This window comes from Haematobia irritans, chromosome 2 (assembly GCF_050003625.1).
Source record: "Haematobia irritans isolate KBUSLIRL chromosome 2, ASM5000362v1, whole genome shotgun sequence".
In the NCBI taxonomy this organism is placed as follows: Eukaryota; Metazoa; Arthropoda; class Insecta; order Diptera; family Muscidae; genus Haematobia; species Haematobia irritans.
The window spans coordinates 107,232,289-107,251,781 of record NC_134398.1 but is presented as its reverse complement, the minus strand read 5'-3'; the positions used below and the strand labels follow the sequence as shown (position 1 = coordinate 107,251,781).

The 19,493-nt window shown below is 36.7% G+C and overlaps 1 protein-coding gene across 3 annotated transcripts in view; it reads right to left on the bottom strand.

The window, feature by feature from the left end:
• Positions 1-569: 569 nt before the first annotated feature.
• The window catches only part of mtsh (mitoshell), a 164,136-nt gene continuing 145,212 nt past the window's right edge, over positions 570-19,493 (bottom strand). For 2 of the 3 annotated variants that reach the window (XM_075295820.1, XM_075295823.1), the window contains one exon: positions 18,472-18,621. In XM_075295820.1, coding sequence (XP_075151935.1) covers positions 18,594-18,621 — 28 coding nt within the window. In that variant the 3' untranslated portion in view covers positions 18,472-18,593. Of the gene's footprint in view, positions 1,053-1,143; positions 1,303-18,471; positions 18,622-19,493 lie in introns of those variants that run through there. The other variant, XR_012719546.1, reaches the window with a different exon arrangement.

The window sequence follows — 19,493 nt, the reverse complement described above, 5'->3', positions numbered from 1 at the left end:
ATTTTCGCTTTGTATATTATGAACGGTACTTAGATTGAAAAATCAATGCTGACACGGTTTAATATGCAAACACAATTGTAGCGACTGTCTTATATTTTACATACGTCACGTATGGAATATATAAAAACACACGGCATATGTAAATTGACATTTGATTTACATATTGTGCATGATTTTTGCCAATAATTATCATAAAATAAATTAGATTTGGCTGGAAATGGGCAAAAATTAAGCTTTGCCAGCTTTTAAAGGAAGTTATTTATTGATTGGCGGTTACATTACAGTCATGCAAATACAATCAGTTGAATAGCTCGTTGTTATGATTGTTAAGTCCTAAGATGGCCTAGTGGATAATGGTAAGACTATACGTACTAGTGTTCGCTGTTAAAACTAGGGCTGTCATTCAGGATCGAGTTTTATAAATCCCGGGATTCGGGATTCCAAAATATAGAATCCCGGGATTTTTTCGGGATGCTTTAAATATTTTATACAATAACAATCTTGAAAAGGCGGGGAATTAAATAAAATATTTTATCAATGAGGTGGAAAACAAATAAAACGCAATTAACTTTTGGGTTTTAAAATAATAAATTAAAATTTAATTTATTGGCGGGGGTATTTGTACCTTCGGGTATTTGTGAGAGTGAGTGAGTGAGAGCAACTTTCATTCAATTATATGCCATTTTCAATCTTTCCATACTTCATTATAAAATGCAGGGGTGTATTTTACAATTCATAAAGCTTAAATCTAACAGGGTGTCAACATGAACATCCCGACCCCTTGCAGGAATGCACATAGGGTCAAGCAGGAGCTAGGGGACAAAGCATGATTTCATTTAACAATTCAGAAGATATACAAATAAAACCATAAACATCGATTTAATATTGGAGGTGCTGGTCGGATTGTGACCACGGGTGCATCGTCCACTGTCATTTCGTTACGAATCTCTGGAGTTTGCGATGTCCTATGGGATCCATTATTGCGGCGACGTCTACTTCTGCCTCATGGCGTCCGTTGGTGAGACGACAGGATGGACCAGACATGTCTGAAACTACGAAAAATAAAATGGGGACAGCACACATACAAAGAAAAGAAGTGATTATTAATTTTGTTCATCAACAGTACAAGATTTACAACATTACATTACAAATCCAAGTGATCCATATGATTTATTGACGGTCATAGATATGTGAGATCTAAAATCTAGTCTCCGATCCAACATTATTCCGAGATCCTTTAAGGATTCAACATTTTCAAGCATGTCGTTATTAATATAGTAATTTGTATCAATGTGGTTAAATCTATAAAAAGAGATGTGCTTGCATTTTTTAATGTTCAGTTCCATCATATTTAGAGAACACCAGTTGTACATGCTATTTAGATCAGATTGAAGTAATGCTTTTATTTATTTTATTTATTTATTTGTAAAGTCTAACACCTTAAGAAATTAAATTCTTCTAATGTTGGTGTCAGTGGTTCAACACAATTTTGCTTGTAGTATATAATATTGTTTGACATTTATAAATTATGTACTATAATAGGTAAAAGAAAAAAAATTATTTAAATTTGTATAATATGTTGTTTTTTAGTTTCATATGGAAAAGTTTAAACTTAATGTAATTTTATAAAGGTTTTTAATATAGATATTCCATTTATTTTAAATGATTGCAAAGTTGCCTTTTAAAATGCAGGATATTGCTTATTAACTGTAAGTCTGGTGGGAGTTTGTTCCAAAGACGAATTGTTGGTATAAAAAAGAATTTTTCTGACTTAGAGCTTTTAAACCGTTTCTGTATAATTATTTTACCTCGGTTTGAGCGAGCGAACGTTATCATTTCGAATAAATATTTAGGTTCTTTGTTATAAACTATTTTATGCATGAAAACCAAGCTCTTATAATTTAAGTAATTTTCGAAACTCATATTGAAAATTTGATAAGAACAGTTTGATATTCTGTCTCTTCGTTTTAAATTGAAAATATATCTTGCAATATTATTAAATGTAATTTTGAGACGTTGCAAGTCGATAATATCGCAATTATGGAAGATTTCTGATCCATATAAGAGTGTAGGTATAAGGTATGTCTTAGCTAGCAACATTCGTATATCAAGAGGTGTTGATTGTTGTACTGCCCATAGATTTCGCAGCATGGCGTGAACTTTGCCGGAGACTTTAGCTATATGGTTAGACCAAGTTAATTTTTCATTGAAACAAATTCCAAGATTCATAGTAGATGAGGTATAATCGATCAATGTGTTATCAATATATAAACCCTGAATGTTATCATCCACATCTGATTTTCTTATATAAATGCACTTCGATTTACGCGGATTTATACATAGCTTATTTACTTCAGCCCAGTTGTTAATCTTGACTAAATCACTATTTATTTTCCTAACACACTCATTAATTTCACTAACATGAGAAGAGCGATACAGTTGCACATCATCTGCGTAAATGTGCATCTTGGAGTTATCTAGAATATCCGGGAGATTATTTATATAAAGACAAAACAAAAGCGGTCCCAAAATCGAACCTTGAGGAACTCCTCTTTTCAACACCAAGGTTTCTGATACTTTACCATGTGAATGTACCCTCTGCGACCGGTTATCTACATACGAAGATAATAACCTACAAGCAGAGCTTGAGAAATTAAAAATCCCGTCAAGTTTTGTTAGTAATATCGAATGATCAACAGTATCAAAAGCTTTACTGTGGTCAAGTAAAATGAGGAAGGAATGCTCCCGTTCGTCCATATTAGCTCTCAGGTCGACCGTGACATCTATAAGAGCGGTCACACAACTTCTATTTTTCATAAATCCCGACTGTCTATCAAATATCAGTCCATTATCTTCAATATATTTAGTCATTTGTTGATACATGAGCCTCTCAAGCACCTTTGATAAGTAAGGTAATATCGCGATCGGCCTAAAATCGTTGTCAGTCTTAGGTACAGGTAAAATCTTTGCCTTTTTCCATGCACTAGGAAAAACAGATTTCATTAAGGCTGTATTGTATAAGTATGTAACGTAAGGTAGTAATACTGGTAACACTATCTTAAACAATTTCGGATTAATTCCATCATCTCCCTCGGAATTGGATTTTATAGATAAAACAGCGGACAATACTTCTTCTTCACTTACACACCGGAATAAAAGTCATTTTCCTTCCATACACAGCAATAATCTCGATAAACGTTTCGAGAGTTACTTATGACATCTCCACCTAAAAACTTCATATTTAAGGAGTCCAGATCGATATCATCTTTTGCTATTATCCTTCAAACCAATTCCAATTTTTCGTATTTCCTTCCACTTGGTCCTACAATTAATCGCCTTCGAAAATTTCTCCTTATAGAAACGAGATTTTGCTATTCTAATTTCCTTGGCAACTACACAACGCCAAAACCTAAAAGATTCGTATAATTGTGGAATTTTATATCGTCTCCATCGACTATAGTATGCATCCCGTTTTCGCATTATGTTCCTTATGTGATTGCTGAACCAAGGTTTCTCATTGTTTGTAACAATTTTAGTTTTCAAAGGTGCACACATATCGAAAATTTCATTTAATTTCGTCTCAAAAAATTCCACCTGATCATCTACTTCCGGAGTATCGTATAATGTATCCCAAGATACGTTACAAATAAAATCCTTAAGAACGTCATAATCTATATTTCTGAAATCGCGAAAAGAAATCGTCTGTGGTTGTATAGTAAAATCGCAGTCATATATAATGTAAAGCAAATCATGTCTGGAGAACATTGGTGCTGACAACTGATCATATAACTTGATTTTCGACATTTGATTAACAAAAATTACATCCAGCAGACTATTTGAGGAATTATTATAATGTGTTGGGACATGAGTGTTTGTGGGAAACAAACCTAGCACTTGAAATGCTTCAGATAATGTGTTATCATTAAATAGGTTGCAATTAAAATCGCCAGAAATTATAATATCACTGAATGGTACAGATATGTAATTTACAACAGATACCACTTCGGTAATAGGAATACGATTATTTGGACGATACACATTGCCAATGAGAACCTTATGTTTCCCGCTCATATACATCTCTAAAAATATATATTCCATGGCATCACCTACTGCTGATTTCTTTATCACACGACATTTTAAACCATTTCTAACATATATGCATGAGCCACCCGCAAATGTTTCTCTATCAGCACGAAATAATTTATACCCAGGAAGATTGTATATGCCATCCTGTAAATTAGAATGAAACCATGTTTCTGAAACACAAATTAAATCAACAGCAGACGATATAAAAATATATTTAAATTCATCGAACTTATTATTTAGGCTTTGTGCATTTATATGAATCATTTTTAAACCAGATTTCTGTCTCCCAATAATGCGAATCATATTAAACATTTCGTCTTTGGCATTTCTATTTACATTAACTAGCATTAATCAAGGTTAATATAACAATGAAATCCTGCTGCATACAAGTGAAGATGAAATTATTTTGATAACAAAAAGTTTTATAAAAAACAGAAAGTGTATCAAGTTTAGTTAAACAAATAAAACATATTTTTAAAACTAAAAAATAATTAGATATGTAGATATTTATAGTTAAAAAGATAATAATTTTTCTCTGTGTGGCATTTAATATGATTGGTAACGCAATAGCTGCGGTGTTATGTTTAATGATTGGTGTTGGCAATATCCATTTCTGGCTGGAGAGAGAATGACAAGTCAGTAGATATACGAAAGAGATTGTTGAGATCATCAGCTGACTCAATACGAATAGCAGAAACATATTCTGATTGTTTAATGTAAACAACTCCACTGCTACTAAATGTTTTTTCTTTTTAAGCTTTAACGCTGTTTGCAACAATTTATAGTTGGAGCTGGTTAGGTCTTCGTTGATGTAACATGGTGTGTCGGCATCAAAACCAAACAAACGAAGTGAAAGATTTGATTTGTTTGCTCTCCTCATAGTGATGCTTCGTCATCACTATGAGCACAATATTTTAGTATGTTACTGGGGATACCATCAGACCCCGGACGAAAAGAACATTAGGAGATATAAAAGGAGTGGAGAGTGTAGAATGTTCCATTATCTTATATGGGTACAACATCAGATTGCTTGAAATTCTTATAGGAGTATGTTGTTGCACAGAACTTGGAAAACATATTACATATAGATACATTATCATCCGCCTCAACAGTACCATAGTGAAGATTTCTTGGATAAACATTCGATTGACGTTTGGAATTAACAAATTTGTAAAATGATTTTGGGTTAGGTTAGGTTAGGTGGCAGCCCGAATTATCAGGCTCACTTAGACTATTCAGTCCATTGTGATACCACATTGGTGAACTTCTCTCTTATCACTGAGTGCTGCCCATTTCCATGTTAAGCTCAATGACAAGGGACCTCCTTTTAATAGCCGAATCCGAACGGCGTTCCACATTGCAGTGAAACCACTTAGAGAAGCTTTGAAACCCTCAGAAATGTCACCAGCATTACTGAGGTGGGATAATCCACCGCTGAAAAACTTTTTGGTGTTCGGTCGAAGCAGGAATCGAACCCGCGACCTTGTGTATGCAAGGCGGACATGCTAACCATTGCACCACGGTGGCTTTTGGGTTATGTTTCAATTCATTTTTGATTTTTGATAGATAATTATTGTATGATTGTCTATTCCACAAGCCGTATTCCGAACGAGCGATTGAGTAATTTGCGTAATTAGTAGCTGAGCCAGATTTTTTATACTTATTGTAAAGTTTATTCTTCCTGTTTTTTAAGTTACTTAATTTATTGTTGTTCCAGGGTAATAATAATGGGTGGAACAGCTAAAGGATTTATTTCGGTATTGTTAGTCGGAGTGGTAATATCTGACTCCGTTATAGTATTAGAATCCAATGGTGTCTGCTTCGTGTTTCGATGGAGTTTTATAAGTTTTAGATTTCTTCCTTTTTCTAGAATTTTCATTTGGTTATTGTAAAGCCAAATCCAAGTTAGATGAATTATCCAGAATGTTCTTAAATCTTTTAAAGCAATTCGGCAGTATATCAAATTCATTTGCAATGTCATCAAGTCTAGCTCTACAGTTCTAAAAAAATTAAAAATTCCCCAACAATCAGTTTGCACTTTTCACAGCACCACCGAAGGCCCTTATCTTCACGTAAGTTATCTATGCTACGTGCTGCCAATTGCGCACTCTTTGAATGGAATTTTGTTGAACAAATCCAGCAAGAAATCATTTGTTCATCTAATTTAGTTATACGACACGATGATATTCGGCACGTCATCTCAAAAGTTTATTTGATATATCAAAGATAGGATATGGATTCCAAGATAATTTGAAGATTTACTATATTAGTATTATAATTTCAGACTTGAATTCAAATGTAATACTCACTCCATTATAATACAAAAAATCAAAGTATACTTCTATGCATAAATAAAAACAACCTTAAATTCAGAGTTGAGTTTGGCTAAACAAGTTCATTACTTAGCTAAGACAATCACCAGTGATTAGTACTTAGCTTGATCAGCAACCACATAAAACTTTTGAAGTGAGCTTTAATCAAATCATAAAGCAAAAGCAGAATAGTGGATAAAACGTCATCCGAGCCAACACAGTTGAGTGTAGAGTAAGATGACTTTTGTTTATTTATCTACTCACAAGTTAAAGCGCCTTTTCTCTTTGTTTACAAAGACGAAACAACAACAAAACTGGAAAATTGAACGATATGCTGTTAATAAGGAAATCAGATTTAAATCTTCCGTTAATTACGTCAACCGTAAAACAGATATTCAGCATGGTACGTCTACTTTTCAGTGAAGGTAATTTGATAAGCGATAGTCTTTCTTTGTAAGACGGCAAAGTTTGAGGTTTCCAGTTATTCCAACGTAAACAAAACAGTAAAAATTGTTTCTGAACAGATCCAATACGATTGCAATGAATTTGGTACTGTGGGTCCCAAATTACAGATCCATATTCCAGGATAGAACGCACAAGTGAAGTAGATAAGTTCCTTGTAACAAATGGGTCAGAAAATTCCTTACTCCAGCGCTTGACAAATCCAAATGATCCATATGCCTTATTTACAGTCATAGAAATTTGAGATCTAAAATCTAGCCTGTGATCCAAAAGTATTCCAAGATCTTTAAAGGATTCAACAGTTTCAAGCATTGTGTCATTCAAGTAATAATTCGTGTCAATATAATTTAAACTATAAAAAGAGATATGCTTGCATTTCCTTATGTTCAGTTCCATCATATTTGATGAGCACCATCTGTACATGCTATTCAGATCAGATTGGAGTAAGGATTGGTCATCACTATTCCGAATAATCTTTATAATTTTAACATCGTCAGCATACATGAGAGAGTAACCAAATTTAATGGCTGATGGAAGGTCATTTATAAATAAGCAGAACAATAGAGGGCCAAGATGACTGCCTTGTGGAACACCAGAAGGCACATGTATTGATTTCGAAATAATGTTATCAAATACTACAAATTGTGTACGATTCTTTAGATAACTTTCAAACCAGGATACCATTAATTCACTGAAGCCCATGCGATGCAGTTTGTACGGTAAAAGTGAATGGTTTACTTTGTCAAACGCCTTACTAAAATCAGTATAAATGACATCAGTCTGTAAACGATCTCTAAAGCCTTCATTAAGCATTGTAGTCAATTCCAAGATATTTGTTATGGTCGAACAAGATTTACGGAAGCCATGTTATTTAGGCGATAGAAGAGAGGAGACTTGATGATTCAAAATATCTGAAATAATTTTCTCCGTCGGTTTTGGAATAGCACTTAATTTATCAATGCCTCTATAATTCGTAATACCTGACTTGCTTCCATTTTTAAATAGCGGAATGATAAATGAATTCTTCCACAACGTAGGAAAGTAGCCTGTGCGCAAAGATTCATTAAACAGAAATGAAAGAGCAGTCGAAAGAGAATGAGCACAATATTTGAGGATGTTACTGGGAATCCCATCAGGGCCCGTACGATATGAACATTTTATCTTTTCCATATAACTCAGCACAATATCAGGAGAAATAAATGGAGTAGAGAATGTCGAATATTCCTGTATCTTATATGGGTACGCATCTCATTGCTTGAAATCCTTATGGCAGTAAGTTGTTGCAAAGAACAAATTACATATAGATTCATTATCATCCGCTTCAACAGCACCATAGTGAAGGGTTCTTGGATACACATTTGATTGACGTTTAGAATTAACAAATCTGTAAAATGACCTTGGATTAAGCTTCAGTTCATTTTGAATTTTCGATAAATAATTGTTATAGGATTCTTAATTCCACAAGTTGTATTCTGAACGAGCAATTGAGTAGTTTGCATAGTCAGTAGCAGATCCAGATTTTTTATACTTTTTATAAAGTTTATTCTTTATATTCTAAGTTACGTAATTTATTGTCATTCCAAGGTGGACCAGTGTGAGAAGTTACCCGAATTAATGGAACAGATTGGGCAATGAATGAATTCAAAGTTTCATAAAATGTATTTATTGATTCATCAAGATTTCTCGCTGGTAAGATTTTATTCCAATTCACATTTAATAGTAATGAGTTCAGTTTTTCGTAATCAGTTCTATTAAAAGAGAATATATATATATATATATATATTCAATACGAGTTTTTTCGCATAGATCTCGAAAAAACATATTTATATTTATACAAACAGTGGGATGATAAACATCTTCAGGATTTACAACGGCATTGACACGTGATAAAAACACATATTTTAGTTCATTTGTAAAAAATAAATCAAGTAATTTATTTTTCGAATTTTGTATGTAGCTAATTTGAAAAATAGCATCTTTTAACAAATTTTCAACAAATTCAGATTGATATCCATTTCTTAGCATTGGTACGGAATAATTCATTTCCTCACAATAATTCCATGTAATATATGGAATGTTAAAATCATCAGACAAAACAATCAAATAAGAGGATCTTGTAGTAGCTAGGACCGATTGGATTGCAGTCAAATGAGCATTATAAACATCGTTAAAAGAACCAGGAGGAATATAGGAGCAAGTCACAAACAATGAATTATGGCCGCACCTTATTTTCACTCCCAAATATTCAATTTGAAGTTCGTTTGGAATACCAATTTTTGATTAAGCAAATTTCGAAGAAACAGCAATTAGGACGCCGCCACCAGATTTCTTCAAACCATTCTTGCGGTCACATCTGTAAATTTGGTACTTGTCGCATAAGATTTCAGTACTTAAGATATTACTTTGAAGCCAGGTTTCAGTAAATATAATCAAATCATAATCAAAGCCAAAGCTATCCGTATATAGGTTGCATAATTTAGTATTAAGTCCCCTAACATTCTGATAAACTATAGTAAAGTTCGTATCAGACAGGGTTTTATTCAGTTTTGTATCAAACAGGGTTTTATTCAGTTTGCAGGTAAACAGGCAACTCTATCTCTAAAAACAAATTCATGCACCACAGCTCTGTAAGGCCAAAATTCCGGATTGACCACTGTGTCAAAAATGTCCTCAGGTATGAAAGTTTTGAATGACGACTTGTTCCTCCTCTCCATAAATTGCAGTTTAGATACCTTAATGTCTACATTTGCATTCAGTTTTGATTTTATGTAGAAATGAATATCATCCTCAGTTGTTTCTGGAGCAAAGCGGGCAGCAAAAATGGTTTTCATTGGAGGTAAGACCCTTAAAGGATTTGGAGCTGAACCAGCAGGCGATTGATTTGTAGGTGTAGTAAAAGGAGAAAAGAATGCATTAGTATCGGTTAACACAGTAGCTGGTGCTACTACTGTTCCAGTGTTCAGTGAATTCGAATGCGACGGGGTAATAATAATGGGTGGAATAAGTAAAGGTGCAGTTTCAGCGTTGTTAATAGGAATGACAACAGTCTCTGAATCCTGAATATGATTGGCGTTAAATAGTGTCGGAGAAATTGTTTCAGTTTCATTGTTTGATGAATTCTTGTTAGATTTAGATTTCTTCCTTTTTCTGGAATTTTCAGTGTCCAAGTTAGAAGAAGTTGTGTGTCCAAGTTAGAAGAATTATCAAGAAGATTCTTAAATTTTTTAAAGCGATCTGACATCAAATCGAAATCCTTCGAAATACCATCGAGTCTGGCTCTACAGTTTTTAAAAAAGGTAAAAAACTCGCCATCAATATGTTTGCACTATTCACAGCACCACCGCAGACCCTTATCTTCACGTAAATCGTCAATTGTGCGTGCTGCTAATTGCGCACATTTTGAATGGTAACTTGTTGAACAAATCCAGCACGAAATCATTTGTTCATCCAATTTAGTGATACGACACGACGGTTAGGGCAAGTCATTTTATAAGTTTTCTTAATATGTCAAAGACAAGAATGTGGTTTCAAATATATTTCCAAATATTTCGCAATCAATAAATATATGATTCAGTCTTGAATTCAAATGTGAAATTTATTTCCAATTAATACGTAAAATTCAAAGTATATTTCTAGGCATATACAATATCAGAGTTGAGTTTAGGTTAACAAATTCAGTACTTGGTTATTTCACCACCAACAACCAGTGATTAGTACTTAGTATGATCAACAGTCACAGAAGAACTTTTGAAGTGAGCTTTTATCAATCAAAACTAAAGGAGAACAGTGGAATGACGTTTCGCTGGCTAACACTGTTGAGTGAGGAGTAAGATGACGTTTCTAATTTGTGTACTCACAGGTCAAAGCGCCTTTTCTCTTTGTTTACAGAAACCACGAAACAACAACAAAACCTGAATATTTGTATTGCTTTCGATGGTTTGCAGTTTTATAAAACTTTACAAAAATACAGCTTTCAACACAAAATAGCTCAAGCGAATATGTCGAACAGAATGCAAAAGCTTTAGATCACGTTAAGTACAGGTTTTAGTACAAGTTAAGCGAGATATTCACAATGAAATTTTAATTTTAATTGGAGCAGCTTGAAAACACGTCCACACAATGCAACAACTTGTTTTGTGTAGTAATTAGTTCTGATGGATTCAAGGCGATCACAATGCGTTTGGCTGGGGAGTATCAATGTCTTGTTAATAAGAAGCTATTACCACTGAAAACTTCGCTTTTGCCTTTAAACCCCTTTTTGTACATAGAAGGTCTTATGCGTCTTAATGTGCAACTGTCGAAATCGCCACCGTTTTGCTACAATAAGAGGTACCAAATTATACTATCATATGCAAGTCGATTCTCGATGTTATTGGTTGAGTTTATTCACGAGATATCTATACATGCCAGAACTCAATTAATATTGCGAATACTTCGTATTCAGTATCGGGTGCCTTGGGTTAAAACTCGGCTTAGGACAACTATTGATAATTGCAAGCCTGCGCTTCCTACGGAATGTACTGTTCTTTCCAAATTAATTACAGAGTGTGGACTTCACGAGTCCATTCAATTTAGTCATTTTAATTTCGAGCCTTGACGTAGGTGAGCTTAATTGTTTGCTTCTATACGAGAGCAATTCATTCTATATTAATTCCAGATTTGTCGATATGTAATATCGCTTGATCAGCATACTGCTGACATTATACCAGTCCACGTCCCACTGACCTCCCTTTCCGAAGACACTAACCTAAAACCTAATGTAGCTGCTACTAGCTCATCACCCTCCACTATAGACTTAAATGGTGCAGGACAATCTGTCCAATATCTTCAAGCCGCGTAACTGTCTGCTACGGTGCCGTCTAAAGTTAGGCATCTTCAAGCCGCGCAGCCGCCTACTACGACCCCGATAGTATGTAGGCCTCTTCAAAGCGCGCAACCGTCTACTACGGTCCCGTTAATAATACTCAACGATCTCGACCACACGCGGGCTCGAATGGTGAAAGAACTAGAAGCTGTGTGGTTTGCAGTAGAAGACATCCCCTTTACTACTGTCCTTCATTTAAGAGATTGAGCAATGAGAAGAAGCTGCGCACCGTTGTGTTCCAACGTTTTTTTTTTTTTTCATCTAACATATGGTGTAAACCTTACAGATTCAATCAATGTCCAATCCCTCAGTAATGTCGCGTTTGTTCTGAGAAACATCATACCCCCTCCATTCTCCTAATGGTACGAAGTCCGTTCGTACCCATGGTCCGTCACGTCCTCGTAATCAACCGTCTGCTTTTGTAACCCCTCCCCCTGTCTGTCTTACTCCTGCGCTGCCCACAAGTATACAATATGTTACCTAGTTGGCACCCAGTTTAATAGTCCATTTGTACTTTAGAAATCGGGCTGTTCCAGCGAGGGCACAATTGGATCCTTGTGGACGCGTTAGCCAAATTTGTTCGTCATTTGCCCGTAATTTTAGAATTCCCACATCGTCTGTAAATAGCGATAATTTCTGTCGTCTCACTCTACACTCATTACATAACCCCAACCTAAAAGTAAATGTTACGCTGCGGGTGGGCGATCTGTCCCATGTTCGGTCTCCCTCCGAATCAGTTTCAGAAACATTGGTGGAGCAATTCGCGGGTTTCCAATTAGCGGATCCCGAGTTTTACCGCAGAAGAGGTGTGGCTCTGATCTTGGGTCCGGATATCTATCCACAAGTGATGCGCTGTCAGATCCATTCGAGTCCGGGTGTACTCCTTGCCCAATACACAATCTTTGGGTGGGTCATATCGGGTCCTTCTTCCGCGTGAGGAGATTTACTATCTTCATTCGTACATAAATGACGTGCTTACTATACGAAATGGATTTACTATCCACTTGCTTTTTGAAAAAAATTATTAAAAAGAAAAAATGTAGATTGGAAAAAAATTAAATAAAATGCTCACATGAAAACAAATTAACTATCGATTTGCATTTCTATTATTTATTTATTTAATTGGTTTGTATTTAAAATTTGTGTTTATTCTCCATGATTTATTTATTTTGTTTAGCACAATAAAATAAATCTCAAATAGAATAAAAATTTAAATTTCTTCCTATTTCATTCCCATTCTTTCCATATTTCAGTCAATCCAAAGGTAGTCAGAAAATTTACCTTGCGTATGCTATTCAAGCTACCAGCCAAACAATATGAAATTCAACACCGGTCATTGGCTTCATATAAAGAAAAGAGTTCAACTGCAGCATAAGCAATTCCGGCCAAAAAATAATTCGACTATTTTCTTTTTATTTTTGTTTATTTTATTTTTTGTTGTTATTATTACTTTCTTTGCATTTACTATTAGTACATAAGGCAGAATAAATTTAATAAAGACGATCACTACGCTTAAAAACCTTGGTGTTTTAACTAATGTGATTGTTTTCTTTTCTTGGTGTACCTTGTGCCCTTTAAGGGAAAGGTTCTGGTGTACTACCAGGACTACCAATAAACATTTTATTCTGGTGTACCACCAATATACGCTGAGCAAACGAGCTCAAGCAATAACATTTTGGCGACCGTGACAGGACACCTGTTCCTACAATTACTCATCAGGACCTTTGTGCCTACAATTACTCATCAGGACCTCTGTTCCTACAATTACTCATCAGGACCTTCGTGCCTACAATTACTCATCAGGACCCTCGTTCATACAATTAATCAACAGGACCTTCGTTCCTACAACTACTCATCAGGACCTTCGTTCCTACAATTACTCAACAGGACCTTCGTTCCTATAATCAATCAACAGGACCTTCGCTCCTACAATTAATCAACAGGACCTTTGCTCCTATAACCTGTAACAATCAACTTTCGTTCCTGTAACCATTCAACGACGGAAACTCAGGTTGAGCTCCTCCGACAGCTGAAGGATATCGGCGAAGGCATCGCCAACCTCATCAGAAATATTGGGAAGGATACGAAAAGCCGAAAAACTGCGGCATATTACATAGAACGACTGGCCAGGCTCAATGCAGCCTGGAAAGAATTCGAAGAAGCGGACAACCAGTTGCGATGTTCAGAGGGTGTCGATCCGTCCAGCGAATACTTCGTTTCTGGTTATTCCGACAAAATCAAAACCATGTCCTTGGAATATATAAAATTAATGGAACATGAGCTTGTCGAGAAAGTCCAAACATCAGACGCAAATAACGCTAAGGACTTACAAACCTTGAAAACGAACAGGTTGGTGCCACTGGCGGTCATGACGGTCTTATAAGCCTGTCATTGGGTAAAATGGCAGCGCTGTGTCGGAAATTAGAAGGTTTACAATTTAGTGGCCAGGAGAGGTGAAAGTGGCCACAATAAACCACCCAGCAAAAAAATTTGGAAGTTCTTCCAAAGGCGCAACTTTAAAAGCACTTCCAGAAGATGCACTCCCAATGATGTTCTTTATTTTAACTACCTAGGAAGTTCTTTTAATTCAATTTTTTATAACTAGTTTTTTTTTTCATATTTTTAATGTGTATTTTAACTTTTTTGTTTCAAATACGTTAAAAACGGAGTAAGAATCCATAAAATGGTACAAATCATTTAAATTTTGTCGAAAAAAATGAAAAATCCAATCTGAAAAAATTGTGAATTTTTGAAAACGTTTGAGGTCAAACGTTTCCGACAAGCGTTAGAATCCATTAAAAATTATAAAAAATTATAAAAATTATTTATTTGACAAAATATCACAGAATTTTTTAATTTACACCCAAAACATTGAATACGGATCACCCCTAAAGAAGTGATGCAAATTCAGTGCAACGACTGTTGAAATGGAGAACTTCCGTCCTATGACAAACCCATGTTAAATTCATCGCTTCTGCGTCAATTTTGCACCACTTCCGGATCCAAAAAAAACATTTTCATTGCTTTTTTGGCGACGCTTTTTTTTGCTGGGCATCCATGGCAGCAGATAGAGGACCTCAACGATGAGGTACTAGACAAATACCCAGATCCAGAGATACTCGGCTACAATACATCAAAATACATTTGGCACGAGCAAGAGGCAGAGGCAGCAGTTATGCAGCTCTCTAGTGCCAGCAGGGATTCAACCTTCTCCAACCCGAAAGTTGTGGCGAGACCAACTTCTTTACCACTGCCTGCAGTCACTATCTTCAAATTCGATGGTGACTATATGAAATGGATATCGTTTTCGGATCTGTTCACAAAAATGATCCGTGAGCAGAAAATCCCGAATGCTCACAAGATGTGGTACTTGAAAAACCACGTAATAGGCGAAGCAGCAAGCCTCACCTTGCCATAACAGAGGAAAATTATCACACGACATGGCAATTATTGGAACATCGTTATAACAACAAGAGGGTTATGGTAGCTACGGCAATCCAGAAGATACTCGATCAACCCTCAGGTGCTGGATCTTTAAGCGCCCTCAAGCGATTGCATGACACAACAAAACAGTACTTGGCAGCTCTTTCCAACATGGGACTCCAGACTGAGATCCACTTTTAATCCACCTCCTCGTTAAAAAGTTGGACAAAGGTGTTCATAGTCAATATGAACAAATTATCAAAAATCCGAAGGAACTTCAAACCATAAGCGACTTCCTATCGTCCTTGAAGAACTATTTTCATACTTTGGAAGCTATGGGTGTAAAGGAAAAGACCTCTATCAATAGCTCCAAAACTTGCGCTCTGACTTCCCAGCCGAGTCGTGAAAGCCGACATTGCATCATTTGTAAGAAGGACTTTCACCAATTATACCAAGGCCAGGAATTCGCTCTACTCAGCACAAAACACCGCCTCAATCCTATACAGAGGCGGAAGTTATGTGTCAATTGCTTTAGCAGCAAGCATTCCACTAAACAATGCACGGTTTTAGGCCGCTGCCAAAAATGTCGGAGAAAGCACCATACGCTCGTTCACCTTAAACAATCTCCCCCACAACCCTCTAATCCTTCAATTAAATCAATCAAAGAAGATCACATGGAACACACCATGACACCAGAATCAGCAACAACTTCCAACCAATCCACGTCGGCTTCGTTTATCACTACACCATCCGTTATAGCTGAAAGTTTGGCCTTAAACTCAGAATCTCGAAGGCCCTATATTTTACTTGGAACTACATTGGTCAAGATTAGGGCGAATGGTCTGGAAACCGAATGCAAAGCAATACTCGACTCGGGATCGCAAGTCAACCTAATTATAGATAGATTAGTAGCACGACTCGGACTATCAACTAGGTCTACAACTATGTCAATCAGTGGTATAGGAAGAAATCAGACCAAGGTTCAACATAGAGTGAACATTTCGCTCCAGTCGAGATCCAACAATTTTTCAACGCGCTTGGAGGCATTCGTACTACCACAAATAATTTCTCCCCAACCTGCTTAATTTATTCACATTAATAAATGGCTAATTCCCAACAATGTAACGCTGGCAGACACTAGCTTCAACCGTCCGGGAAAAATCGACATCCTATTAGGCGCAGAATATTATCATCAGTTACTCACTATCGGACAAATCCAAATAGGAGACAACCTTCCAATCTTGCAAAACACAATACTTGGGTGGATAGCATTAGGGAAGGTATCTGATCAACATCTGCAAACATCAATATGTGGGGTACTAACTGAATTCACCACATAGGAAACCAATTATACCAAAACTTTGGGATTGGCCTGGTTACCCAAAGCTGACCAACTTAAAGTAAAGGTCAACCTAGCGCCAATCAAGTCAGTGACCAAAAGGACGGTCACTTCAGATCTTGCACGTATTTTCGACCCCCTCGGTTTGCTATCTTCTGTAGTCGTCAGGGCGAAAATATTTGTCCAAGAACTGTGGAATCTAAATCTCTCATGGGATGAAGCTGTACCTTCAGAATTCGACTATCGATGGGCGGAACTTTAGAGATAACCTCAAGTCACTTGAAACCTTTCCCGTTCATCGACATGTCTATAAGGGACATGTTTGAGTGGGGGCAAAAATTGTCCCACTTTTATTTTAATTTAATTTGTTTAAATATATTTCTTAAGTTTGTTGATTTCACTATGTCACTTTTTGTTGTTTTAATTTGCCCGTTCGTTTCTACCGTTTGATTTTGCCTTGTTAGTTTCAATAAAAGTCTTTGTTTGATTTCTATTTAATTTTTACACAATGTATTGTTTTATTAACTTTAAATTAGTATCACAAAAATTCACTTTTATTTATGAGTTTGATTTTCACTTGATGTTTGTTTGTTTGTTTGTTTTTCTTTAAGTCGAGCGCACCGAATGTAAAGCAAGTCGTTAACCAACTGACTTTCTTGTTTCCCTTTATATCGGTCAAGGGCAAAGTAAAAGAAAAACAGATCACAGGCAACAACAATAACAATACCAACACTCACTCTCTACACTGGATGTAGATGATGTTGAGTGTTGTTATTGTTGTTGTTATTCCTAACAGTCTTTCCAATAAGAAACAAAGAACAATGAAAACAAACCAAACATCAAATGAATGTTGAAAATTAAAATGTAATACGAAAGTAATGTTAAAAGTAATTCAAAATATGAAAGAATAAGAATACAAATGAATAAGGAAATTAAGGAAACTGATCAAATGAAAAGAATAATGGCAATGGAGATAATGAAATGAAAAATAAAAAAAGTGAAAAAACAAATGATATTAGTTTAATGTCGTTTGACATTAAACATGCCGGCCTCCCAGTGATGCTTACCCAAAGTCGCCCAATGGATCCGCTAAAAGTATAGCCAAGTGCAGTTTTGATGGCGACGACGTCGGGTACGTTGGTTTCAAGAGAGCCGTTGCGCCATAGGTCTGCGAAGTAATCTGAACCCAGTTCGATGTCTATTGGAGTGTTGCACTTGAAGTCGGGATCAGCCAATGTGTCGAGCGAGAAGTCTTTGTCCGGATTAGATAATATAGGTCCATCATAGGGTTTTCGAGGGAGGTCGCTGGTCATCAGTGCTCGTATTTCTTTTGTCCATTTGAAACGCGCAAGCCGACCTAATAAACGAAATTTGGCAAAGCGTGTGTCACGATATGCAAAGGTCGGAAGATGCAGTGACGACTGAAGGTTACAAGAAATCCGAGACACAGTAGCACTGAAGTTCAAGATCGCTCGGCAGGTATGCCTTATATACGGTTCTTCCGGAAAAGCCACATGAACTTGAACCGTGGGGACAAGAACTTTAGACCACCTGAACGGCACATGAGGTTGCGGTACCAATTTGAACTCTGATTGGCTGCGTTGAGATCGCTTGGCTGAATTTGAAGGTCGACTAGGTGTTCGGGATTTCCGTTCCTGTGAAGTTGAGTCTCTATCGGTTGACAGGCTTCGTCGGCGTATAGATTCCGGAGGACTAGGTCTTTCTTCACGTGGTAGAGGTCGGTTATCATGTGGTTGAGGTCGATTGTCACGGGATTGAGGTAGATTGTCACGTGGTTGAGGTCGTTCAACACATGACTCGTGGCTCCGCACGTTCCTCAGATTTGGCGTGCATTTCTTTGATTTGTGGTGCGTAATGTAGAAGCGTGTTATGTCTGACATTGCATATCTGGCAACTTAACTTAGTTGGACAATCACGGCGTATGTGGGAACAAGCGAGGCAGTTTATGCAGTAAAAATGCTGACAGACGATCTCAAAGCGCTCGGACGGCCCTTGGCTCAAAAACTTGTGACAGGTCTTGATGGGGTGATCCTGTTTACAGAGACCACATGAGTAAATCCATCCCTTGGGTCTGCTGCTGTGTCAATCAGTGGTTGTTTGTTTGGCTGCCATTTCTGAAAAGAGGAACATATATAGTGCGGATCGTAGCTAATTTATGTATTTATTTAATTGGAGAGGAGAGGAATCAGTTTAGTTATAGGTCTTCGAATGACCCCATTGGATGTCTTAAGGTCAACTACACGGCTATTATCGTCTGATCCGGGATAAAGATGAATAATTCTTCCTAGTTTCCAGTCATTCGGAGGAAGTCTGTCGTCCTTGATTATTACGAGGTCATGAATTTTCACATTTTCTTGCTGTCTCTTCCACTTATACCTACGGTGTAATTCTCTCAGATATTCAGTTTTCCATCGTTGACAAAACTGCTGAGAAATTATCTTCAAACGCTTCCAACGATTGGCTAGCGTGATATTGTCTGAAGACAGGTCGGGTTCAGCTGGAGATAACATAGGTGTACCGATTAGAAAATGTCCGGGTGTAAGTGGAGAAAGGTCATTTGGATCGTCACTAGCGGGACTTAGAGGTCTTGAGTTGAGGCAGCTTTCGATGCGAGCCAAAATCGTTGAAAGCTCCTTAAAAGTAAAGGTCATGTCAGGAATCGTCTTTTTTAGGTGAGACTTAAAAGACTTCACCCCGGCCTCCCATAGGCCCCCCATGTGTGGGGCACCGGGTGGAATGAAGTTCCATTCGACGTTCTGGGTTGCATGTCGATTAATAAGGTCGGATTTTAAATGGCTGAAAAACTCTATTCGATTCTTTTTTAGCATTTCTGCTGCTCCCTTGAAGTTGGTTCCATTGTCTGAAAACATTTTTGCTGGACAACCACGTCTACCAATGAATCGGGCAAAGGCAGCGAGAAATGCTTGAGTAGAAAGGTCGCTAGTGGTCTCCAAATGCACGGCTTTGGTTGAAAAGCATACGAAGA